General features: G+C 42.3%; 1 protein-coding gene across 7 annotated transcripts in view; it reads left to right on the top strand.

The window, feature by feature from the left end:
- DZIP3 (DAZ interacting zinc finger protein 3) overlaps nt 1-25393 on the top strand; it is a 117394-nt gene extending 92001 nt beyond the window's left edge. For all 7 annotated transcript variants that reach the window (XM_075542556.1, XM_075542557.1, XM_075542559.1 and 4 more), the window contains 13 exons: nt 1006-1101; nt 1245-1372; nt 2703-2771; nt 6168-6264; nt 8366-8469; nt 11085-11172; nt 14101-14202; nt 16983-17108; nt 19417-19556; nt 20778-20898; nt 22283-22423; nt 22513-22614; nt 24150-25393. In XM_075542556.1, coding sequence (XP_075398671.1) covers nt 1006-1101; nt 1245-1372; nt 2703-2771; nt 6168-6264; nt 8366-8469; nt 11085-11172; nt 14101-14202; nt 16983-17108; nt 19417-19556; nt 20778-20898; nt 22283-22423; nt 22513-22614; nt 24150-24260 — 1425 coding nt within the window. In that variant the 3' untranslated portion in view covers nt 24261-25393. The remainder of the gene's footprint in view (nt 1-1005; nt 1102-1244; nt 1373-2702; nt 2772-6167; nt 6265-8365; nt 8470-11084; nt 11173-14100; nt 14203-16982; nt 17109-19416; nt 19557-20777; nt 20899-22282; nt 22424-22512; nt 22615-24149) is intronic.
- The last annotated feature ends 238 nt before the right edge of the window (nt 25394-25631 follow it).

The raw sequence follows: 25631 nt of genomic DNA, 5'->3' as shown, positions 1-25631 counted from the left end.
TAAAATATTAATGCACAGCATTTTGTTTTTAACCCCTCGTGATTTAAATGTTTAACAAAGCAAATGTTTTGCCTTATTTATGAAAAAACCACTTAATTTGGCTACTCCAAAGAATTGCATACTGAAGCAATTCAACAATAACCGAGGTTTGAATATGAGTATAGTGTGCAGCATATTGTCTTAAGAGCACACCTGATATAGACGGTTCATTGGCTAATAGTACAACGTTCATGTAACCCTTGTACCCTTTTTCCTATCCAATTATAATATTAGGACAAATCTATTTTAATGGAAATATCCTATTCTGAGCTTTGGATGTCACAAAGTTTAAATGTGGAATGTCTTATTTTCAAGCAACAGCCATGAGAATGCAAAAATTTGAAAGTAGACTCAAAGTAACATTGCAGACCTTTCTAGAAGTATCCGTTTGTTCATTTAGTCAAGTAAAATGACACCACTAATTATCACCTACTGTGTGTCAAGAACTATGCTCAGAGGCAGTTTGCAGTAACATCATGGTGTGTCAACACAATGGAGAAGCTAAACATTTAGACTAAGGTCATACAGTGGAATTACAGTTGAAGTGCTTTGGCTTTGAATCCAGACTGCATGAGTTGGAATTCAGCCTGTCTCCACTTAGGAAAGTTATTTGTGCAGCTTTATCGTCTCTAAAATGAGAATGAGGGCCTACCTGATAATACTTTCATGACCATGAGATGTATTGAACAGAAAGCTCTTAGAACACAGTGTTCCAGACCACCTCCACAGCAGATGGGTCCAAAGGTGCTGTTTACCGAAGCTGTAAGTGGGGAGAGGTTTATCTGAGCTTGCCAGGGAAGCACTATTTACATATATCAGGAACAGGGGCTTGCTGGCACCTGTAAATCTCCTTTTTTAAGACCTAAGTGTTTGTTAGAGGAAAGTGAGATAACTAACATAAAAGAGACTTAAAACATAATTTCATGTAATCTTAAATTCAGGAATGCATGTTTCATTTGCTCCTAGGGCTCAAGCAGCAAGGTAACTTCAGATTATAGAGAAACTGACCAGGAGAGACATGCCCTGCAAAGGCAGATATATAAATTGCACTATCAGTGTGAGGTAAGTACTTCTGCTATTAGATCCTTGGGAACTCCGGGGATATTTAAGTGTGAAACTGAATGGGATCACTTCTTGAAAAGTAACTCAGTTTTAAAAATTGTATTTCTTGATCAGAATTAACTGAAATATTTTTCATTGATCAGGATTTCAAAAAACAGTTGAAAACAGTGTCTTTTCACTGGCAAGAAAACCAAATTCAGATTAAAAAGAAAGATAAAATCATTTCATCTCTTAACCAGCAAGTGGTTTTTGGAATCAATAAGGCTTCCAAGTAAGTGTAAATAATAGGAGATTCTAGGTCTTCACCATAGGATCACTAATAGAAAAATCCCTGTTTCGCCACAAGGTGGCATTGTGGCCACACATTAAGAACTGATCATAGGCTGCCTGTCCTTAAAGACCCACCAGATCTGCTGCTTTGCCAACGAGCTGGAGAAGTAAGCAGTTGTAGAAAGTTGAGTCAAATATTGAAGCCATAAAAGCCCCCAAAAGAAACGAGAATGTCAGTCGTGCTTGTCTTACCCCTTCCCTTCCTTTATTGTATTGTATGCTTTAGTCTAAGTGTGACGTCCTACTTCCTGCCTGTCTACTACATTGACAACGCTGTATTTCTTATTTTGTTACTCGATACCATGACTCTCTATAGAAAGAAGTTAGCTTTGATTTGTTTTCCTGTCTTCTCAGCCCCACTGAAATCTGATCTAATTCTCTATAGTTTCTAAGAAGATATTAAAACGCTAAATTGGTATTCTCTGAAATCTAGTAGCTTCTCAAGGTTTTATCTTTACAATAATTTATATGAATGGGAAAATGTGCATCACAAGGGCCTGAACGTAGCAGAGACCGAGAGAGATGTGCTTTTGTTGTCGCTTTGTTTTGAATATAGAAGTGCCTTAAGAAGTTAATCAGAGCTGGGGCCTAAACGGTCCAGCAGTACACAGGAGACTGCGAATCCACTTGTGTATCAGCCAACAGATCATAGTTTGCAGTTCTTTGAATTGTTTCTTGAATATCAAATTTTAGGCACATGGCAAGTTATGCTTTCTGATTTATATAAAATTTTGCTCAGTCTCTCCTTTTAGGTCATGGGAGTGTTTACCCAGCTGTGATTTATAGTTTTAAAGTTCTTATTTGCATATAGCCTCATTGCTTCCATATTTAAAATCTGATTTCCTACTGACTTTAATTCTTTGATAATGTGTGTGGCCTGAGGCACTGCTGCTTTCTGAAATTCCAAGTCCTCAGTCCCACAGTAGAGCAGACATCTCAGGAAAGTTCTGTCTGTATTGCAGTGGGTAAACTGATTCAAGTAGAGGCTTCCTTCTAAGTCATTTAACTGGGATATAAAACAAGCAAGCACTTCCTCCCGCAGTCTCATCTACCGGGTTAGAGTTTAGTAGCATTGTTCTATCTTTGGGAAATCAGCAAAACAACATCAGGAACAGGAAAGAGAAATTTTAAAGAGTCCAGCAGTTACTTACAGTTTCAAAATGAGTCCTCCAAAATGTACCTCCCTAGTGCTGCCCAGCTACATGTAGAGTAGTCTTTTGTTAATGAGAAATGATTTATGACATGTGACTCATTTTTTCTACCTTGCTTAGATTACAGCGTCAAATCCATGCTAAAGATAATGAAATCAAGAACCTGAAAGAGCAACTCTCCATGAGAAGGTACTTGTCACAACTTTTATTGCGCCGAATGCATTGCCTCTGAAATGCCCTGTACTCCGCTCGGCGTGCTGGTGCTCAGGCGGTGGTTGTGCGCCATTGGTTCGATGCTGGTGCATCTCACCTCTAAGACAGAGTCGAGCTGCCCATGCCGTGTCTTTGCTGTGCTCATTCTGGGGGGAGAGCACCAGGTCGCTTCTGCAGGAACAGCTTGATCACCGCTCCGTCAGGGCTCCGTCTGCTTATGCATGGTATCCATGCAATTCATCATCAGAACAGAGGCGCGTTTTAGCATGAAAGTGTTGTTAAGTGCCGTCGAGTCGGCTTGGATTCATGGTGACCCGATGTCCAACAGAAGGACACACTGCCCAGCCCTGCACCTTCCTCACAGTTGTTCTGCTCCAGCCCATCTCTGCAGCCATGAACGTGAGCAGTACTAAAAATCGCATAAGGTATCCTAAGTAATTTGTAAAGCATGGTCAATCACCTTAGCTCTGGCCGTAGAAACTGCCGACAGAGATGCGATTGCCAAAGTTATGGAGCTGCAGCTAGCTGCTGTCAGGGACTAGAATTTAAGAGTTCTAACCAGTACCTCAATCCTAGTAGATGCAGCTGCTTTATGACACTGGTCCAGTTGTATTCCACTGCCTGTGTTTTTGCCTATTTATTTTGAATCATACCGCTGTGAACATTTGCATAAAATGACTTACCTAAATATGTTTTCAGTTTTTGAGTGTATGCACAGGAGAGGAATTGTTGGATCAATGGTGATTCATGTCTAACACTTTTAAGGATTAAGTAAACGGTCTTCTATTGCCATTTTACGTTCCTACCGGCAATGCACCAGGGTTTCAATGTCTCATATCCTTGCCAACACTTAAATTTCTTTATCGTATTATATTTTTAATTGTAGCCATCCTAGTGGGTGTGAAGGAGCCTCGGTGGCATAGTGGTTAAGTGTTGGGCTGGTAGCAGTTCAAAACCACCAGTGGCTCCTCGGGAGGACAGGGCTTTCTACTCCCTTTCTGCTTCCCAAACAGGTACAGTCTCGGAAACTCAAAAGGTGCAGTTCTACCCTGGCTTGTAGTGTCTCTGTGAATCAACCGTGACTCAGTGGCAATGAGTTGAGTGGGTATGAGGTGTGGCATCTCCTGGTGGTTTTGCTTTGGGCTTTCCCAATGCCATCTTTTCATAGGTTTATCAGCCATTTGTACACTTCTATGCTTGAGAAATGCTTGTTCTTGCCCTCTTGCCACTTTTTAAATTTGGTTGTCTTTTTTTATAAAGTTTAAGAGTTCTTTATATGTTCTGTTAGCAAATACATGATTTTCAAATAACTTGTCCCATTCTGTGGGCTGTGTTTTCCCACTCTTAATGGTATTTTTTGTTCCACAAAAGTTTTTATAATATGAAAAAATCCAATTATCTATTTTTGTTCTTATGGGCATAATCTTTCACATTGCTTAATGGTATCATAATTAATTCCTCTTGGGTTGAGTTAATATATCTGTTTGAGTATTTTAGGATGTTTTTCTCCCTAAAAGGATTCAAGCCCTAATAGTCTTTCGAATATACCATTCCATCAAGCTGCTCATCAACGTTTGTCAGGCGCTGAAGCATCCAGGTGTTTCCAATGATGAGACATCAGGACGAGAGAGATTCAGTGAGAGGCCCTAATGGTATCATATTTTCAATGGGCTCTTTTCACTAAAGACAGAGTCTAGTTTGTATGTGCTAGAGCTCTGGGATTCAGGTGTGTAATGTTGTGACAAAAAGAAAAAGAAGTGGCTTTCATAGACAGCCAGTTTCCATCAATATTCTTTCTATGCAGTATCCTCACCCTCTCTCTCACGCTGTAGATTTGTCTTTCTTTATGTATTGAGTGTGAGCACCGTGACCAGCATACTATTTCTTGCAGTGACCTCACCTTATAACAGCAATATTAAAACCCTAAGGTTCTTGCTGTTGGGAGAGAAAAAGACCTTTTCACATTCCATTTTATGTAAACTGTTAATGTCTACCATTTATTTCGTACTCCTTCTGTTGGGTGAGCATTGGACTGCTAACCATAAGGTTGGGTCGGAAGTTCAAACTCACCAGCTGCTCCATAGGAGAGTCATTTCCTTGTAAACCCTATATAGAGTTGCTATGAGTTGGAATCAACTTGATAGCAGTAGGTTTGGTTATGTGCCCTGCTGGTGCAGTGAATTAAGCACTCAACTAGTATCTGAAAGGACTGTAGTTCGAGTCCACCAGCTGCCACTTAGTAGAAAGATGAGACTCTTTGCTTGGCTAAAAGTGTACAGTCTCAGGAACCCTAAGTGGCAGCTCTCCTCTGCCCTAATAGGGTTGCTTTCAGTCAGTACCCACTCCAGAGCAGTGGGTTTGGATTTGTGTTTGGTTTGATTATGTCATGTGCCAAACATATATACTGAAGTATATATGGTACCTTATAGAGAATACCGTAAAGAATGCTCACCAGTACATGCGATGAGTGTTATAATTTTCTCCCATTTTTATATGTGAAGATACTGAGACAGAGAAGTTAAATAATTTTCCCAAAGTTTCGATATGGAGAAAGAGTTAGCCTGCTGGTAATCCATGCTGGAAAAGTGACCTGGTTTGAGATCTGATCCGATTAAGACTTGTTTTGTGGAAAAATCCAAATGTAATAGCCCAACCCCCCTCCTTCTAGCAGTAAAACCCCACTTTAAACTTAGGAATGTTCTAATTCAGCAAGTTTGGATGTACAAAGCCATCTGGGCAGGCAGGCCCTTTTAGATAAGGAAGGGGCCCCGACCTTGGGGGAGTGAGAGGCTGCCTCCCTCGGGTTTCTTCGAACCATGCTGCCTTTGTGCCCTGCTGCAGCCCTCTGCTCATTGTAACACACCCCTTCAACATCCCTCAGTTTGCCACCAAGTCGAGGGTCTATAAGCTGTTTGCCCTTCACTGAATCTCGCAGCAGTTTGGGGAGGTTTCAGTCCTACTGCTTCCTTCTGTCAAGTGCTTGCAGAAATAGCTTAAGAGTTTCTCGATTCAACGCGGTCTCTGTATCGGGATAAATAAAGCAGTGACAGGCACCCAGGACCTTACCAGCGCATCGCTTTCACCATTAGCAAGCTGTGGAACTTAGCTTCGGTCTAAGGTAAACTGATTCTGTTGCTGTGTTTTTAATCCAAATACCTGTACTACAACACTAAAATGCTTAGGCTCTGTAAAGTAGTTAAGCCAAAAAAATGATACTTAAGCAGCAGTGTCGTCTCTTGTTTATTTATACTTCTCCAGGAAATTATTTCTAGCTAACTGCAGGTCTCGTGTCTTTGTTTCGACGGAGAGAGATGGACAGAACTGTAATGCTCGCTGCTCCAGCGCTGATTACTTCATGGTTTGACGTTTCAGATCCCAGTGGGAGGTGGAGAAGCAGAATTTAGAAAGCACCATGAAAACGTACCTGAACAAGGTGAACGCGGAAACCAGCAGGGCCATAACCGCGGAGGTAAATCCCGACAACGGGCCACACACAGCCAAGGGCCGGGGATCGTTGCTGCTGCCGTTAGTACCATTGAGTGGGTGCCTGCATGGGCCTGAGCCGTGCTCACAGCTGCCCCTGCGCGTAAGCCACGGGTGCAGCCACAGCGCTGATACATCTTGTTGAGGGCCTCCCTCTACTGGGCCGCCCCTCTGCCGTACCAGGGACGGGTCTTCCTGACAACGTGCCCAAAGCCAGTGAAGGCAGGGTCTGTCCATCCTTGCCTCCAGGGAGCGCTGTGGCTGCGCTGCTTCCAGAGCTTGTTCTTCCGCTCAGCAGGCCGCGGCACTTGACCTAGGCTTCTCCAGCACCACAGCGCACACACACCGAGCCTCCTGCTGTGGTCCTCATTCGCTGTCCAGCTTCCTCATGCGGGCCGTGGCGTAGGGGAGGTTAATGCATGAAGGAACTGGGGGCAGGGAGGCGCATTTTTATTAAACAGGTATGAAACATCTTAGGAAGACACAAAACTATGGTGCCATTTGACTTATTGCTACATTATGCATCAGTATTTGAATATTGATGATCTTATGTTGTATTTTCTCAACTGATTCGAAGGAGCTGGTCTGTTTCAATGTACATAGCAAACGCAGGCATTTTGGAAATTCTCATACAGCAGGTCACTAACTCTCACGTGCAAGCAGAACAGAACCTACCACTGTGGCTGTAATTCCTTTTCCTTCTGCTCCCCGGTCTTGCCATCACACACACAGTCCTCCCAAAGCACTCACACCCCCATGCCCAAAAAAACCTACCTTTCAAACAGGCAGAGTAGAACTGTTCCCGTGGGTTTCCGACGCTGCACATCTTTACAGGTGCAGAAAGCCTCGTCTTTCTCCCACAGGACAACTGTGGTTTTGAACCACCAACCTTTCAAGTAACGGGCGAACACATAGCCCACTATACCACCAGAGCTCCTTACTTATCTCCAGATGCCCCAAAACTTAACCAATTTCTTCTGAGTAAGCCTTGAGCATCACAGCTGGGACTTCAAAAGAAATGTAATCTTATGTGTATGCATGTCATTTCTATTTATAGATAGCCAAACTTGATACACAGTAAGATTGAAATTTTTGGAGAGTTTGCTGACATTAAACGCACTGAAAAGCTCCCCAATTCTGTAATGGGTATGCTCTGACCCCTGGTAGAGGACTTGGGATTCTGAGGTCACCAGCCATGGAGTGATGATACCCAAGCCCAAATTCCCTGGACAATAAAGTGTTGGATATTAGTTTTATTTCTAAAAGAGCTTCGCTTTACCATAAAAGCGTGGCTTTATATGTTTGTTTACAGCTTTTAACCAGAAAGGGACATTGCTTTCTACTTTTTGTAATGATTTTAGACGGAACTTTCCTAACATTTAATGCAGCTCATGAATATTATGAGTTATTTTTAGTGAGCAGTGAGCAGTTGGTATTAAACACAAGTAGTACCAACAGAAAAGCAGAGGCTGAAATGGTCATGCATCATTAATGGTGAGATTCGCCTGTAGATGACCTCCAAGGCCCATTTATGCATTATGGGCTCTGTGGTCTAGTTGTATGGGCCAACTTTATCGGTGAAAAAAACTAGATATAAGGCCACGGTGGTCTCAAACTTTGTTGCATATTAGAGTCACCAGAGAGCTTTTAAAAATCAGGGTACCTAAGCTGCACCTAATACTAATTAAATTAGAACCTCTGAGACCAATGCAATAGTTTTTGCAATATTCATGTAAATGAGCACATCTGAACACCAATGTTCTATATTGCTTATCAACCCAGACACCATTGAATTAAAAAAATTGCAATGATCAAAGAGTGTTTTGTTTTTAATGTCAACAAGGCCCCAAAATTGCAAAGATCAAAGAGTGTTTTGTTTTTGTTTTTAATGTCAACAAGGCCAGGTGCAGGTGGAAGAGGTTGAAAATCAGCTTCAAATTTGCTTGAGATGATTGAGAAGAGATTGTGTTTATTTCCAAGTACTAGGACATTGTCAGCTCCTCTCTCTCTCTCTCTCTCTCTCTCTCTCTCTCTCTCTCTCTCTCTCTCTCTCTCTCTCTCTCTCTCTGTTTCTCTGTCATCTGTAGGTGTATTTCCTGCAGTGCCGTCGGGATTTTGCTTTGCTTCATCTAGAGCAGACGGAGAAGGAGTGTCTCAGCCAGCTTGCCAGGGTGACGCACATGGCGGCAAGGTAACCTTTCCCTCTTGCCGCGTCCTGGTTTGAGAGATTTTTGCAAAGGGCTCCAAGGTGAACCTCATCCGTGAGGTGTTTTGCATATATGCTCGTGACCTTTGGAGTGAAGAAAGCCCCCTTGTGTTTTCAAACCTCAAAAGCCATTTAGGGGCTTTGATGCTTTGGCTTTGTTGCCTCTGCAGAAGCGCTGTGAGGTCTGCTCGGTGCAGTCATCGCTGCTGAGCGATAGCTTTCCTGCCTCCGGGTGAACTAGATCTAAAGCCATAGTCAGAGACGTACGTAAAGAGCAGACCTTGTACAAAACAAGGTGCATTCTAATTGGGAAAACTTTTCATGATTGGTTCCTCCTCTAATGCTTGACGTGACTTCAGTAAAGGGCCTGGGGGACCAGATCTGACCTCCCCTGGCTTCCCTGTTCCCAAGTGACGATGGTCAAGCATGTCTTTACCTGCTCTGGCCCCAGCTCATCGTCCCATGGCACTCTCCCCCTGTGCTGGGGTTGATAGTGCATTACAGCAGCCGCACAGACGCCACAGACAATACTTGCCAGGGAGAAGATTTACTTAGGGATGTGAGCCCTGCAGGCTCTGTCTCACAGTTGCTGGTACCTTAGGTCTTGGAGTCCGCCAGTGCAGATAGCCATCTGGAACATGCTGTCGCTCTCTGCCCCTGTTTCAAAGATGGCTCCTCCCTCTGTCATGAAATCTGACCACCCCTTCTGCTAGTGTTAGACGTGCCCTATGTACAGAGTCACACCCAGTCATTTGGTGGGAGTTACAGAGAAATGGGGAGAAGGGCCATATTAAGAAATTTCACTCCACCATTCTAATCAGAGCATTTTTTAAATAATTCTTTTCCCTTCTAATGATGGATGCTAAATACTTTTGGAATAGGTTGGGAGAAATAATCTCCATTAACATCTGAAATCATGATAAAGACTTTTTGCTGCTGTACTCTAGATGAGTGGACCTCAGTAGTAGAGAGGCTGTTATCAACCTCCTGAAAAGTATGATTTTACATACCTTCAAGCTTATAACTTAAATAGTTAAGTTACAACTGCTTGAACCAAGCCAGCATTCTTTTTCACGATAACCATGTTAATGATCCTGAATATTATTTAATTTCAAAGAATTATATCTCTGATATTTAGCTAGAGTCCCAGGATACTCTGATGTTCATTCCGGCTGGAGACTCCTTGTTGTGATTTGTCTATCTGCTTGATAATAGGGATTTAGAATTTTATGAGAATCTAATCTCATTAATAACTTACTTTGCCCTTTTAAAGCTATTATGGTGATAGATCCTTGAGTGGGGGATATTATAACAGAAGAAAAGCCTCATGAAATATTTCTTCTACAGAGGACAGATGCCAGAGCTGTTTTTGCTTTAGTAAAGTCTTTTGGTGGCTATGAATAGTCTGAACTTGTTTTGTTTGTGCAATTTATGCACTGTATAAAGCCACAACCGAAGTATCTCAGGAATGGTACTATTTTCTAATTCGCCTTTCCTGAGAGAATGCCTTTTTCTAGTTTACAATGCAGCTACACAGACCAACCAGCGCCATGTAAAAACTGAAAATCAAGCGCTGCATCCCCATGTGTTCTAAAGCATGCTGACTCTATTATCTGTAGGGCGGAGTGGAGCTGCTCTGCGGTGTTTTCCAGACTGTCTATCTAATTGCGACAGGTAGCCTCGCCTTTCTCCCACAGAGTCGAGGGTGGGTTTGAAACATTAGCCTTGCAATTCAGCAGCATGATGGTACCACTCTGTTCCACCTAAGTCCCTTGTGTCCATGTGAAGATGGTGCCAAACCAGCTTCCAAGGTGAGTCAAACATCCCAAACATTCGCAAACATCATGGAGAATGATCCTGCATTAGGTAAATTGGAGGAATCCCCAAATTTGACTTGAACAGCTAAAACTTTGTCAGTAGATCCCCCTATGGTACATGCTGAATCTGAGTTGGTTTCCAAAATTTTGTGTAATTTTGGATTGTAATGTTTGTTGTTTGTTTGTACGTATTAGGGTGTATCCCAGAGGTTTAGGTCATTGGTGCCGCCCTCTTGAAGTTGTATTATGTGGGTTTGTTTGTTTTTTTCATTTTTCGGTGTAGGAAACCCAGGATCGATGAAACTATAGCGAGAGCAAGTAGACTCAGGGCTTCTGGGAAGGGGTCGGGTCAGTGCGGGGGCAGGGGCCAAAGTAGAGATGATGTCAAAGAGTCCATGTAGAAAAGGAGTGTTTGGAACCCGATGTGCAATTATACTGGGTGTGATTGAACTATGGAATGATATGATAGATGTATTAATTCCCATTTACAATAAATTTGTTTCTTAGGTATCAAATGAGCTCCTAAGAAAGGATGTCATCAAGGTATAAAAAGACTTACTCGTCTAGAAGCATAAGTTATATTTGTTATCCAAACAGTAGCTGTATAGCTTCTCTGTACATCTTTGTGTCTGCTGGAAACAGTGGTTGTTCAAGATGTTAACTTTGCTGCTGCTCTACAGTATTTACCTAGGTGCTCGAGAATATATTAGAAATGTTTTCATACCTAAATGATATGTAAAAAGAAAGGCCTAGAGCATCTATCTTTTTTTTTTTCAATAATAGCAACCTGGAATCACTCCAATTAAAGGCTGCAGTGGATAGTTGGAATGCCATTGTGATTGATGTTAGAAACAAGATTGCTTTCCTCAAGGTAAGCCCTGAAGTGCTTTTAAAGTAAATTGGCTGCATGTTACAGGTGAGATATGTGTAAACATCTAACATTAAAAACCATTGTTAGAGAAATTTTAGAGAGATACTGTTCTTTCATTTTAGTTTTTATCATTTATATTCTATTGGGATCAATCACTTCTGGTTGCTACATGTAACTAACATTTCAGATTCATATACATATTCACTAGCTCCTTATGTAATCCCCAGGAAATGATCAATTAAAAAATTATGTCACACATCTAGTTTGCCTAGCATTTCAAAACTAATTATGTCCTAAAAAAAGAAGAAATGTCTTCTCTTGGTAAGACCAACAATCTGTTTAAAAAATTGTAGGAAAATAAAATCCGTCTGTATTAGTTTCAACTTAACTTTTTAAATAAGTCTCCCATAATGCAAAATAACAATTTCTTAATTATTGATCTGCTAGCATTAGGCCCTTGTTAAAGGGAATCTAGAGGAATACCTATGAAATATTTAATAATTCATTTATGCTTATACTTACATTTATGCTTAAAATGTTTTTATATTTATATTTTAATGTGGTATGTTTTCCTTACTTTAAATATGCGTGTGTATATCTGTATCTATAAAATTATTTCATGGTAATTTATTAACAATGGAGCTAATCCATGCACAGCCTCATTCCCCAGTGCCTTCCTTCATGGTCTTGACTGTTTTCTTCCTGACTCTCCCTTCGTAGTCCTTAGTGGTAGCATTTTTGTTGCTTTTATTCAGAATTCTGTCCTTGAAAGAACTAGTTCCTTGTTCTATTTCAAACATGTCTCTGTGGAAATTTTGGAATGTTTTGATTTATCAGCTCTTTTCCCTAAAGCCTGTGGGTTGTTTATAAAGTAATATAGGAATGAAAAATTGTGACAATACCAAGAAATGTTGAAAACATTAAACTTCAAGGATTAGTTTCTTTATTTCTGACAGAAATTCAAGAGAATAAAGGAAAATTAGATGTGGAGCTAGAATGACAGGGTTGGGTATAAATAAAATAAAATAAAATTGAATGACTAATGCTCACATTTCCATACAAATTTTAAAACTTTTGGTTAAAAATATATATGCTTGTCATTTATTAGCTGGTATGTTGCTTATGGCTTGTTGAGCCTTTAAGAACTTTATTCACTTTACTAGGGTAAGTCAGAAAGTGTTGCTTCCAGGAATACGGTTCACACATGCACAGGCTTATTCCAATTTAGCATGCTGTAACATGTCTCTGTCTTCAGTAGATGGCTACAGACAAGTTCTCTCAGTAGAACACCCTATGAGGTGCCTTAAAAAAACCCAATCAAAGCAATGACCTGCTTGGTCCGTTCAATTCACGGCAGAAAGGTCAGTTGTGAAGGTTATGGAGACTATTCCTGGGGACTCTGAAGGCGTGATCTTAATAGATCATCGTGAAAGAAATAGGCCGATCATGAGGGTTAATTATGAAGAAGCTTCAAGAAAAACGAAAGCTGCAGAGTGAGAAAAAGCCAGGCCGGTTGCTCCAGGAATTGCGTTTTCATTGTGATAATGCACCTGCTCGTTCTTCGAAGGCAGGGAGAGAGAGCTTCCGACAAGAGCAGGAGTCTAAACGACCAAAGGGATAAGCCTGATTTGAATGGGGAAAGCCCTGTCAGTTGAGCCCCCTCGGATACACGTGGCCTGATCTGGTTGTCAACATTTTCTTTTTCTGTATTTTCTTTTGTTTGTTCATATTGGGCTTTCTCTGAGATGTGCTATTGGGGGTCACCCTCTTGAATTTGTGTCATATGCTTTCCTGTGTTTGGGTATATGGAACCCAGATTGATGAACCTGTAGGGAGCGCAAGTAGAATAAAGGTTTCAGGGGGCAGTGGGGGTGGCAAGGAGGCAGTAGAGTGCGGGGACTGAGGTAAAATGGAGCTGATGCGAAGGAGTCCAAGATGGAAAAGAATGTTTGGAAGCCAATTGTGGTGGCAATTGTACAATACTGCTTGATGTGATGGAACTAGGGAATGATATATGTAGTAACTCCCAATAAAGAGAAACAGAACTTCATTTGTAAAATGTAACCCATCTACCCGACCGCTCTGATTTTGCCCTTTCAGGACGCTTTGACTTCCCAAACTCAAGAATATTTACAGGAATAAAACTTGAGTTCCTTAACGATGCCAAACATCTTTCGGGGTGGTGTACATTGGTGAGCACAGAATTCTTCAGGCAAGGGTTAGAGAGCGAGCGTTCTACCTTCAGAAGTATAGAGACCTACATGGAGGCTATGTGGAGAAACAGTAGTTCCACCTTTTAGTATTTCTGTTTAATAAGGACTTACATGATTTTGTAGCAGTGCTTATTAACTTACTCTCATATACCAGTGGTTCCTGTTTGGGGGCTGAGGTTTATGAGGACTGAAAAATTATCACAAGGAATGTCAATTATGTCTCTGATTTTTTTTTCAATAAAGAGACGCTTCTAAAAATGTAACTGTTCATATGAGGGTCATGAAAAAGTTCTTGGGAAAATCCTATTACCTTTCAATTCCATCTTTACAGCCCCAATTTGAAGCTCCCTTATGTGTGATAGTGGTCTGTAGCAGTGGTTCTCAACCTGTGGGTCGTGACTCCTTTGGGGGGGTCGAACAACCCTTTCAAAGGAGTCGCCTGATTCATGGCAGTAACAAAATGACAGTGATGAAGTAGCAACAAAAATGATTTTATGGTTGGGGGGCGGTCACCACCACATGAGGAACTGCATGAGAGGGTCATGGCCTTAGGAAGGTGGAGAACCCTGGTCTATAGGCTTGTCTTCTCCAAATGTAGGGTCTCCATCTCGACAAAGTTCTATATTGGATCATGAAAAGCCACATGAATTATTCTCCTGTGACATGGTTGTTTTTGAAGATGCTTTTACCTCGGTTACTGTTTTTCTCCTACTAGACTCAGTACAATGAGCAGATTAACAAGGTGAAGCAAGGGTTCGCCTTGAGCACTCTGCCACCAGTGCAACTCCCGCCACCGCCCCCCCACCCGGAAATGCTGGTAAGAAAGAGGCTTTTGAGAAACTGCCGTCTTCACAAGGACGCGCTGAGGAAGGTTTCAAACACGGGACATGCAGCACGTCTCATGCGTTTTCCAACTGGAATAAGCAGCTGGCTGGCGGTGGGATAAGCAGCTGGCTGGCAGTGGGATAAGCAGCTGGCTGGCGGTGGGAGGCCTAAATATAAATATGGATTGTGTTTTAGGCATGTATTTGGTATCTAAAGAGGTAATAGTTCTCACTCACCTTATCAACCTTAAGGGCATTATCGGAGATAACCAGTGAGTGCCCAGCCCTCCCGGCGTGCTCTGGAATCCTTTCTCGGGGCGGCCAGAACAAAGTCCGACAAACCCAGTAGCTTACAAACTGACCCAAATCAAATGTCAGAGAACTCCAGGTTCTTCTCTTTGGAGCTTCCTTCCCTCTTCCAGCTTTTCTTCTCAGGCGTTTCTGCTACGTGCCTCGACGTTCTTCCCGCCTTTTCTCTGTCACCCACATCCAAAGGCGCTTCCACATGGTTTTTCAAAGTTCAATTTCTATATAACTGCAGTCCTATAGGGCACTGTTTTTACTGAATATTATCCCAGGATAAGTCGTCATCAAATGCAAATACTGTGAAAAGAAGGTTGTGGATTAAATGCAGAGAATTCCCAAGGATTTTTTTCAGTTCTACAGGAAATAAGACATATTCTTGTAGATTTACAAGAAACTGTGCTTTCTGCTCACTGTCCTGTGACTCCAAATATAAGTTGGCTTTAGAAACTCCAAAATGATCTACCGAATTGCTTCAGAACAGGCGAACTTCAACTGCTTTTGTATCTAGGCATCTTGGGGGTATTACTCCCCCTTTGAATAGTAACTCCAACTAGCTCTCCCAGCTACTAATTAGTTCTCAAGTCTTCAAAATTAACTTTGGAACTTCCATGAACCAGCCCAGCATAAGCCTCAGGTGCTTTAAGCCTGCGAGTCTCTGAGACACAGAGTGGAAATATGACTTCTCCGTCTTTCGCACCTTTCTCCTTCCACGAAGCGGTCTGTCACGTTCCTTTCTGGAATCTGTATTTTGTTATTCACCAACACGAAGAGCACTTTTTAGAGATCCTCTTTTCACGTGTCTACATCCTTGTAGGTGGGACAGAATATTAAAGATCACCTAAATCGGTGATTTTCATTTGCTATTGTTAGGTGCAATTGAGTCAGCCTCAACTCTTAGCAACTCATCCTGCAGAGCAAGACACTGCCCTTTCCTGTGCATCCCCCCCAGCTGGTAGGTGTGAGCCCATCCTTTCCACCCAGCTTATTGACAGCCTTCCTTCTTTTTTCTTTTCTTTTGCTGTCTTTTTTCCTTACCAAATATGATGTTCTTTTTGGGGGACTGGGATTTCCTCATAACAGGTCAACGGAAGTCTATGAGACAAAGTCCTTTCTAAGGAACGTTGTGACTACTTCCTCCAAGACAGATTGGTTTGTCCTTGTAATTCATGGTACTTTCAAAATGTTTCACCAACACCATAATTCAAATCCATCTCTTCTCTAGTCAACCTTGCCCAGATTCCATTCGCTGTCCAGCTTCATAGACACGGGAGGCCATGGAAAGTACTAGGACCTGATTTAGCCCACCTTAATCTTCAAAGGGTGCTGCAGTACGTACGTTGTTTGATTTTTTTTTTGACTGCTGGTCAAAAAATCCATTGGTTATGGATCCAAGCAAAATGAAATAAATCTTTCATGAGTTCAGTCTTCTCTCTGGTTTTCATGATAGTGTGTATTGGTCCAGGTGTGGAGTTTGTTGTTCTTTTCCTGTAGGGTGTGATTCATAGGGAAGGCTGCAACCCTTGATCTTCATCAGCCACGTACCTCAAGTCCTCCTTCAGTTCAGCAGGCAAAGTTGTGTCATTTGCATATCACAGGTTGTCAGCGAGGCTTCCTCCAATCCTGACATGGCATTCTTCTTCATATGATTCAGCTTCTCAGAATTTTTGGTTCAGACTGAATAATTATTGTGAAATGATGCAACCCTGATACACATCTTTCCTGATTGTGAACCATGCAGTATCCCTTTATTTGATGCTTCCGTGTCTTTCAATATGTTGCTAATAGAATCCTTCGAGATTGTCATACAAGGCTTGAATGTTTCCCGTTCTCTCAGCTTGAAAGCGTTAAAGCATAGTCTTCCCTTTTGGTTTTCTAACTCCAGGTCTTTGTGCAGTTCTTTACAGTGCTTGCCTTTGTCTTTTGAGCTGCCTTTTGAAATGTTCTGTTTAGCTCTTTTCCTTGACCATTTCTTTCACTTGTTTAAAAGTTAATTTTGGATTCTCTTCGGACATCCACTTTTATCTTTTTGTTCTTTATTTTTTTCTTATGTTTTTCATGACCTTTGGTTATCTTCATGTATGGTGTTCTTAATGCCATTCAGGATATGAAAGGAGCATCCAGTCTCCTTTAATAGATTGATAACTTGGAAATCAGGGTGACACAGGTAGATAGGAGGAAAGTAGGCAGAGAACCAAATTCTTCTCTCATTAAGTACTTTCCAGTATATGTCACTGCTCTCTGCTCTTCTAAATAGTCATGTGGTCAGCTAATGCTATATAGTACGCTTTAAACCTAGTGTGCCGAATGCTTTATATGGACATATACATCACTGTTTTCTTTCAAACATTATGAGTTTAGAGTGTGGCCTATACACGTTATGAGTAGAGAGTGTTGCCTGGAGTGTTACTACCTACCTGAATGTGTAAGTGCCCAGCTGCTGTCACTGTTTCCACATTGTGTGTTTTAGATGCAGCGCTTCTTAGGAAGACCCCTTGTGAAGGAACCCTACTTTAGACCCGTCCTCACGGTGCCTCCCCTGCCTGCAGTGTGCTCCGGAGTCATCGCGGCACCTGCCCCACCGAGAGCCCCCCTGGTACAGAGCCGCATGCACGTCAATTCCTTCTTTATCCATCCCGTAGATTTCTTGAGTGAATACCTTCTTTTGTTCATTGAAATAACAGAATGATATTGGTGGTAATGGTGCTAGAGGCGATCATTTATTGGTAACTAAATGACTACTTCGGTGTGAGGTACATATATATTTTTAATTAGCTATTGCTAGCTAAGTGTGTCAATACAAAAAATAAGTTACATTTTATATGAGAGAGTTTATATAATTACAGTTTTACTTTGGTAACACAACAATTTGAGTTAGGTTGAAATTTTAAATCAATTCACTTTTAGCATGCAGTTGTATAGATTTTAAAGCAAAGAGGTTGAATTATGACAAGTAATCATACCATATCAAATCATACCACAGAAATAGAGGAAAATGATGCTTACGTATCTGAGGGGCTACACAAAACAAACCAGAATTTTTTTTTCAAAGCTATGTATTTTTTTAAAACAAAAAAACCTTATAACATTCAAAGTACTCTCCATTACACCGAATGCATTTGTCAAATCTGCGATTCCATTCTTGGAAACATTTTTCAAACTCATCTGTTTGAATGGCAGACAATACTTTCCCTTGCGTTTTTCTTCAACTCTTCTGTGTTGTCAACTCTCCGTCCTTTCCTGTCCCTCTTCACTCGCGGAAACCCAAAGAGTGCCCCAGAGCGAGGCCTGGAGAGTCAGGTGTGTGGAGCTAGAGAGGCATGCTGCTTTTGCCAAAAGCTGGCGCGCTGAGATGGCGGCATGAGTGGGTGCATTGTCTTGGTGGCAAAACCAGTCCCATCTGTCACAAATCAGGCCCTTTTGTCGCACACTGTTATGCAATCTTTTCAGACCTTCTAAATAGAAAGCTTGATTAACAGGCTGACCTGGTGGAACAAACTCCAAACGCACAACCGTCTGTTCAGGGAAGTTGACAGACATGCAGAATGGGGTTTGTCATAAATCGACATTTCATCTTTTTGATGATACAAGAAAACCACTTGTATGCTTTAGTTTTTCCCATAGCGCTGTCCGTATAAGCTGTGTTCAACATCACAACAGTTCCTATGGCATTTTTCCCAAGCAGGAAACAAAATTCACAAGCGTATACTTTTCTGTTAAAGTGGCCATCACAAACTGCTTTTGTAAAAAATATGTTCTGTGACCAGAGAGAACCTTTCCAGGTGACGCCACTGGGTGCACTCATTCAGAGAGAGTTGCTTGATGCTCGCCTAGAGGGAAAAACATGTCCTATGAAAGCTCTACCCAGAGGAGCTTTTTACCGTTTTTTGGGGGTGTTCCCATTTATATAGCAGGAGTATTTCAACTTTATAAACACAGACTATAAATAGTGTCACCTTGGAAAATATTGTATTATAACATTATAAATTCCTTTCTCTCTGTTGGCTATGGAGGAAGGTCCTTTGGTTCCTGGCTCCTTGGAGATCACTCTGTGCCTTGGCATCTATTTTACCCCACCTCTCCTCTGCTCCTTTGTTTAAGCTCTTCATCAAAAATAGAAAGTGACTCAAAATCCACTTGTCTCATTAACATAAGGACAACCCATTTCCAAGTGGCATTATTGCCCCAGGCATGTAGTGGTTGTTCTTAGGTACCATCAAGGCAGTTGCTCAGCTCTGACGGACAACTACCACCTGCACAACAGAACAAAGCACCGCCCAGTCCCGGCCCGTCCTCACAAGCGTTCTTCTGCTGGCCCCATTGTGGCAGACCCCATCTAGGCAAGGTCTTCCTCTTTTCTGCTTCCTCCTCTCCACTATGCCAAGCAAGATGTCCCTCTGATGGCCTGTCCAAAGTGCGTGAGACAAAGTTTCACCGTCCTTGCTTCTAAGGAGCATTCTGGCCATCTACATCATCCCAGACAGCTGTTCGGTTTTGGGGCAGTCCATGGTACTTGTAATATTCTTCACTGGCAACATAACAGAAATGCACTGATTCTTCAGTCTTCTTTAGTCAATGTCCAACTTTCACACACATATGAGGTGACTGAAAATACCATTACTGTGTCTTGGGTCAGGTTCACCGTAGTCCTCAAAGCCCCAGGCATAGAGGTTATTACTTACAACACATATTTGGGGAACCTAATTCAATTAGAAACATTGTTGTGTTACATTAAAATGTGGCAACCCCTATAAAAGGTTTATGTATGTGTGTACTACTCTCCTTCATTCTCCATTTCACCCACTTTCAGTTACTCCAGGTTTGGAAATGCCATGTTAGTCTCTTAATCTTTGAAGCTGATGGGTTACATTTCTCCTATTGCAAGCCACTCTGTTTCCTTGCAGATGACTGGCATCGCCTGGGCTGTGCCGGCCCCTGTTGGAGAGCCTCTGTCTCCCAGTGCAGTTGTGGGGAGTGACCTTCCCACAATGAACTTGGAGAGGCTTGTGGACAGACTGAAAACTGCCTTTCCACAACAGTCCAGGTACCTAGTGCTTGTTTAGTGGTGCACACAATGCTGCAGTTCCTTAGATATACTTAGACAGATATTTCAAAGAAATTTACCATGCCCCCAATACAGCCATCTCTGCATCATGACCTTGGTAAAGAAAATACAATCGTATTAAGACGGGATAGTGTGATAGAAAACCCAAGCTTCTTCACTAATACTCCTTATTAACGTAAATCATAGAAGAATAATTTTTCTTAATTCATATTTGCTCATCTCTTGAAAGTACAAGTAGTTGTAAACCTCTCCACTGTTAATGCCACGGGCTACAACAGTGAACTTAATAACCTACTGCCAATGTGAATCTTAAATTGAGTGTATGCTAAGTAAGCCGACACAGCATCAGATTTTGTTTTCTATTTTGTTAATTGTGTTAAAGTTCCTTACAATTTCTTTGTTACAAAATGCAGTTAAATGTAAGAAATCCTTGTTTCAGTATGTCTTTCACAGTTCTGACATTAGCAAGAGGACAGAATTCTTTTCCCAGAGAAATGAAGATTCTTTATATCTACTCTTATATACGAGGAACTGATGCTAGATTTTAGCCAGTTTTTTAAACACCAACAGGATTGGATTTGGTCTTTTTAAATACTACAAGCGTGAAAAGATAATGAAAATAGAGCGATATCATGGTGGTTTTAAATCTATGTTTACAAAATGTGTAAGTGGCAAAGTCAGGGTCGTTTGAGAAGGTCAGCATTCATCTGACTCTTCACTCAGGAAAGAGAACTATTTCGTCTTCTCTTGTCCTACCAAAAAGATAGATGAAAAGGAGCATAATTAATACATGTCTTTTAAAGATTGGTTTCCTGTTCTTTTTACTTTCCCCCTGTTTCTGAGCGTTACAAAAATAGACATATTTGCCTGAAAGAAACGAGAAAGAAATGGCAATGTCATTAGAAAGGAATGTCCTAGTCCTGAGCAAAAGAACATTCAGATTTGGGGGTAAGGGGGGTACGCGTGATTCAAGAGGGGAAATGCGTATCAGTCAAGCCCATAAAGGGAAAACTTCTGTTTTAATTTTGATTTGAAATAAATGCAAATGGGCCTGAGGTTACTCTTTTAGACTTGAGATCTGACATGTTTCCTCTATGTGCTCTGTATCAATCATGTGATAGGATTTTATCCCTCGTTTGCGGAGCGCATCCCCAAGACAGTCGGAGCAATAACCGAGACCTCTGCCTTGATCTCTTCTAGAAAAGAGCTCACAGATCTACTACAAAAAGTGAAGGCTGCTAACGGGAAGTCATTCTCTGTGATGACATTTGATGAAATTGTTTGCAAGATTTGCCAAATCATTGAGCCCGAAAGATCTCAGGTAAAGAAGCCGCCTCTCTGACCTCACTTCTAGTCCACTGTTTTAATTGCCTCTATGTCATGTCTCTAATCTCACTGATTCATCTATTAAGAGTAAATAATCCAACAACATGAATTTGACAAATAACACAGAAAACTTTTTTCTTAAGAAATACTGCTCTGTCTCCTACAGCAAGCTCTATTGTTACTGCTCTCTCTGCAGGCCTCTCTCCTGCCTCGTCCTCTAGGACTGCCCTCTGGCCTGCTCAGACTGCCAATAACTACCCAGAGGGCATGCTATTCTGCTGTGAGCCTCACCCCAAAGGCACTCAGCTCCACCTCCAAGGGTCAGCAAATCCAGCTCCCCAAATTAAGTGCCCAGAGGCATCCCACTCTATAAGCCGCCCTCCTGCCCCAGAGTACTCCATTGGACTAACTTTGTGGGCCGGGAAGTCCGCAGCTCTGTCTCATGCTCTCACACCTGGTTCTGCTGCTGCTGCTGCTCCTCTGGTGTCCACGGGGGTTCAGTGCCCAGGACCTGCTTGTTGCTCATGAGATCTTCACCTTTCGACTTCTGAGATGGCTTCTTTTGTGATCACGAGGATTCCAATCACAGTTAACTCTGTTAGCAGTTAATCATAGCTGAATCATATAACCCAGACCCGTATCTCTCCCACCTTCTTACCCGAGACCCATCAGGGAAAGGACGGTTGTTGGTCAGAGTCACAAAGACTAGGGCTAGAAGAGTCATAGTAAATGACTCTAAAGTAAGACCGTCTCGCTTGTAATTTACTCTAGGTTACTCTGAAAGAATACCCTAGGGCGTGTGGGGGAGGGGGTGCTTAAAACTAATTTTATGAAAAGATGTTGATAGAACATATAGAGGTATTTTTGTCATCACGTGGCCCTGCATCTATAAGTAAGAATTTCCAATATTTTGGTTGAGGAATTTTCATGATTCTGACTGACTTTTACTTTTTGCTGATTCATGCTATGCTCCCTTCCAAGCGAAATACTTCTGTTGTCACTGTTGAGCACAATGTGAAAGGGAGAGCTAGAGAGAGGAAGAGACCGGGGACAGACATGCAGCCACGCAAGGAGGTGAAGAGTCAGAGAGGGGGAACAAAGGAATCCCGTGTTAATGAACTTTGGGGGCAGAGATAAATGATTATGTCTAAAAGGAGCCTGCACTCCCTCCCCTCCCCTCCCCCCACCCTCCCCGGGCTGTGGCACCAGCAGAATGGGGAAGGTCTCTGAGAGGGGTCTTGAGAAAGTGACGTGTCCTGTGCCGCGGGGTGGGGATGGAGACAGGGTTGGAGAGGCTGGCCGTGACTGAGAGCTGTAGTGTTACTGCTGGACCCTTTAGACATTTGTATAAAAAATTAAGTGTAATCTCTTACTTCCAGACTCAAGATGAATCAGCGCTGAGTGGGACTTGTGATTCACCCAGCTATTCACCACAGCCAAATGCTTCCCAGTCCCCCAAACCAGACTGGGGGACCCTCAGCTCACAAGGTTCTGACACATGGGAAGGGGCCAATAATTTGGTGAGAATGGGACTCTTGATTCTGAGCAGATTTTTATTGGGGGAAGGAAATGAGCTGGATTTAATTAAGCTCACTTGTGTTTTCTCCAGGATGAAGAGGAAGACGAAGAGGAGCCTTGTGTGATATGTCATGAGAATCTCTCTGCAGAAGACCTCTCTGTGTTACCCTGTGCTCACAAGTTCCATGCTCAAGTAACTGATGTTTTATATTTTACTGCTAGCCAGCTTAGCGCCTGACCCCAGTCACCTGGGTAGACGGCATCGTCCATTGCTGTGTCCCGAGTTCTCACTGGGTGTAACGGCGGGCTTGCGGGCACCACACAAGAACCTGTTGCTCTGTGGCTAGCCATGGACTCCACATGCTTACGAGAAGTGGCCGATGTTGAGATTTAAATGACAGGCAGTCCCTTCCTTTCACTAGGCTGGGAGGAATGTTGGTGGCACAGCATGCTTCCTGGCAGAACTGGCAACGGTGCTATTTAAGCTTGAGTTGCCGTGGATATCCAATATTGTCCTTTGTCTAGAAACTTGCACTCACACCTATTAATCATCCCTGCCATTATAATGCCGAAGACATAGTTTAGCAGTCCTCCAGGCTCCCAGATTTATCTTGGAGGGTGCCTAGGCTTAACATGAGCGTTTGAGGTTAGAAAATGTGATGCTGGTATATCTTTTGTAGATTTGTGACATTTATATAGATTAATTTCTATTGTTGCTTCTGTGCAAGAACTACTGATATACAATTTATGTTCCAAGTCTTCTGTGGCAGAGATGTAATTTAACATGGGAAACAATAATCTTCCACAAGAAATGTTCCTCGGGGAAGTGAGCAATAGCTAGCTCATTCAGACCGTATCTGTAAAACATTGCCTCAAATATATATAGGCTGTCTAGTCGGATCTGAAGAGATATGTGCAGAATGGCCAGTCCCAAAAGATCTCTAGGAAAGATACTTAACCACTAGGCATGCTCATCTGTAGTTTCAAAATCCTCGTCATTTAGGAACAGGTTTTAAATAAAGCTTACTTTGTTGTTGTCGTTGCCCATTGAATAGAAAGCAAGTATTTTATTAATTTTACTTTCTAGGGTCACAGTTGATAGGCTTCATAGCTACGGCCTAGACCTGATCCTTTCTCCCCTGGCCCAGCCTTCCTTTAGTCAGGCAGAGAAAAGTTACTGGTTACAGGCGAGCCAGTATTCATGTAAACGTCATGGACAAGGCATGCTCCCATCACCACCCAAGAAGGAGCAGTCTGGAAAGCATACCCCTCGCTTACTCATTTTAACTCAAAACCCATATACTCGTGATACCAGACATTTTTGACTCTTGTATGCTTAGTCATGGTTTTTCCTTGGTTTTGAAGTGTGAAGACTCTATTGTAAAACAGAGCAGAGAGAGAAGTGTAGCAGCGCTCTCTGATCTCCTTAGCAGCAAGAACTACCATCCATGTCCCAGACCGTTGAGATGGTTCGGACGATCCGGGTTGGCGCTCCGAGGGGCTGACATGAGTAGCGCTGGGGCAGCTGAAAGAAGTGCTCCGTGGTTAGCAGCCCGGCTGCTCAGCGCGTCTCAGGGAAGGAGCCAGGACGGTAGCATTGGACCGATTGATCTGCCAGATAGGATTTTCAGATCCAGCAGAAGACACGCTGGCTGGGAATCCCTGTGTAACAGCTGCCTCTGCTAATGTGAACCTGAGAGACTGACGTGGGTCTTTTTGCTTCCGCAGTGCATTCGACCGTGGCTGATACAGCAGGGGACATGCCCGACCTGCAGACTCCATGTCTTCCTGCCAGAAGAATTCCCTGGTTCGGCCGGCCGGCAGTTATCCAAGATCTGACCCAAAGGGGTGACTGTGCTGAGCAAGTTCAGTTCAGATCCAAGCTTGCCTTCTTGTAGTATGAGCCGATAGTGTGCCTGGTGTGCAGCATGCTCTGCGGAGCTGTGCAAAGTTAATCCTCGCAAACTTGCAGGCAAAGCGCATAGTACAGGTCTCCAGGCTTCTCAGCCGGACTGTACTGACGTGACTAGACTAGAACTTTAAGTTACGGAATATCTGCTCCTATCTCAGTGGGTGTTTTCTTGCAAAGTAAACATAACTGTGAGAGTACCCCGTAGGAGTCTTTTCTTCTCTTTTTATACTTAGCTCCTTCATCCTTTGTTTCTCTGCAAGTATACTACATTTCGATGTTCTCAAAGAAATTTGAGCAAGGGAAAAAATGAACAAGAATTACAGTGCTAGAGTGGAGTACTCTCTTTAACTTTTAAAACGACTTACTACAAAGTTCAACTAATAGAATATTATCTGTTTGTTTGTTTGTTTGTATTTACACATTTCCTTTCTGTGTTCTAAAATAGGCTCCCAAGTAGAGACCATGAGCTATTTAAGATCGGGGCCTTTGAATGTAATGTTGGAGCTGGCTAGTATTTGGTTTGGGAGAGATTAATTGTAAGGGATCAGAAAGCTTGCTAGTCGGTTGTCAGATCATTAGGAGCTTAAAATCTTCTGTCCTGGAAGTATTTACACTATAGAAATTGGTAGCTGTGATAAATAATAGTTCCTCTCCTGTGACCCTGGGGCCTTGGGGGTGTAGCGGATCTTGTGAGGTCAGCCGTTTGAAACCACTGGCCTCTCTACAGGAGAAAGGTGAGGCTTTCTACTCCCGAAATTACTTACAGTTTTGGAATCCCTTGGGCCAGTTCTGCTCTGCCCTACAGGGTTGCTGTGAGTTGGAGTCGACTCAGTGGCAGAGAGTTTGATTTTGGGATTTTGCCCTAAAGCAGCTGATTGTTGAGCGTTTATTCGCATACTCTGGGAACCTGTTGGGTTTCTTCTTCATTGTCCCAGTCATTTGTAGAAAGCCAGAGGGCAGGGGTTCATACGCAAAGTAAATCACTTACTTGTTCAGCTGAATAACTGAGACCCTGTGTTTACTTGTAAATATGCTAACTTTGGACCTTAATCATTTAAACTTAGGAGAGATTTAAGTCTGCCATAAAATTATATCATTCCATTTCGGATCTGACCAAGGGAACTATATTGTGTGTGTGTGTGGTTGTCTCTGGTGACAGAATTGATACCCTTGGCCTAAGTTCCACATCTGCAGCTTGTCACGGAGAACTCTCAGTTGTATAGACGAGAAACCTATTTTGAAGTCTGTGTTGTGTAAATGCTTAAGTGATGTACATGTGTTTCGTTTCACAAGTGAAA

The sequence above is a fragment of the Tenrec ecaudatus genome, chromosome 2 (genome assembly GCF_050624435.1).
Source record: "Tenrec ecaudatus isolate mTenEca1 chromosome 2, mTenEca1.hap1, whole genome shotgun sequence".
In the NCBI taxonomy this organism is placed as follows: domain Eukaryota; kingdom Metazoa; phylum Chordata; class Mammalia; order Afrosoricida; family Tenrecidae; genus Tenrec; species Tenrec ecaudatus.
This window is presented reverse-complemented; position numbering and strand designations above follow the sequence as displayed.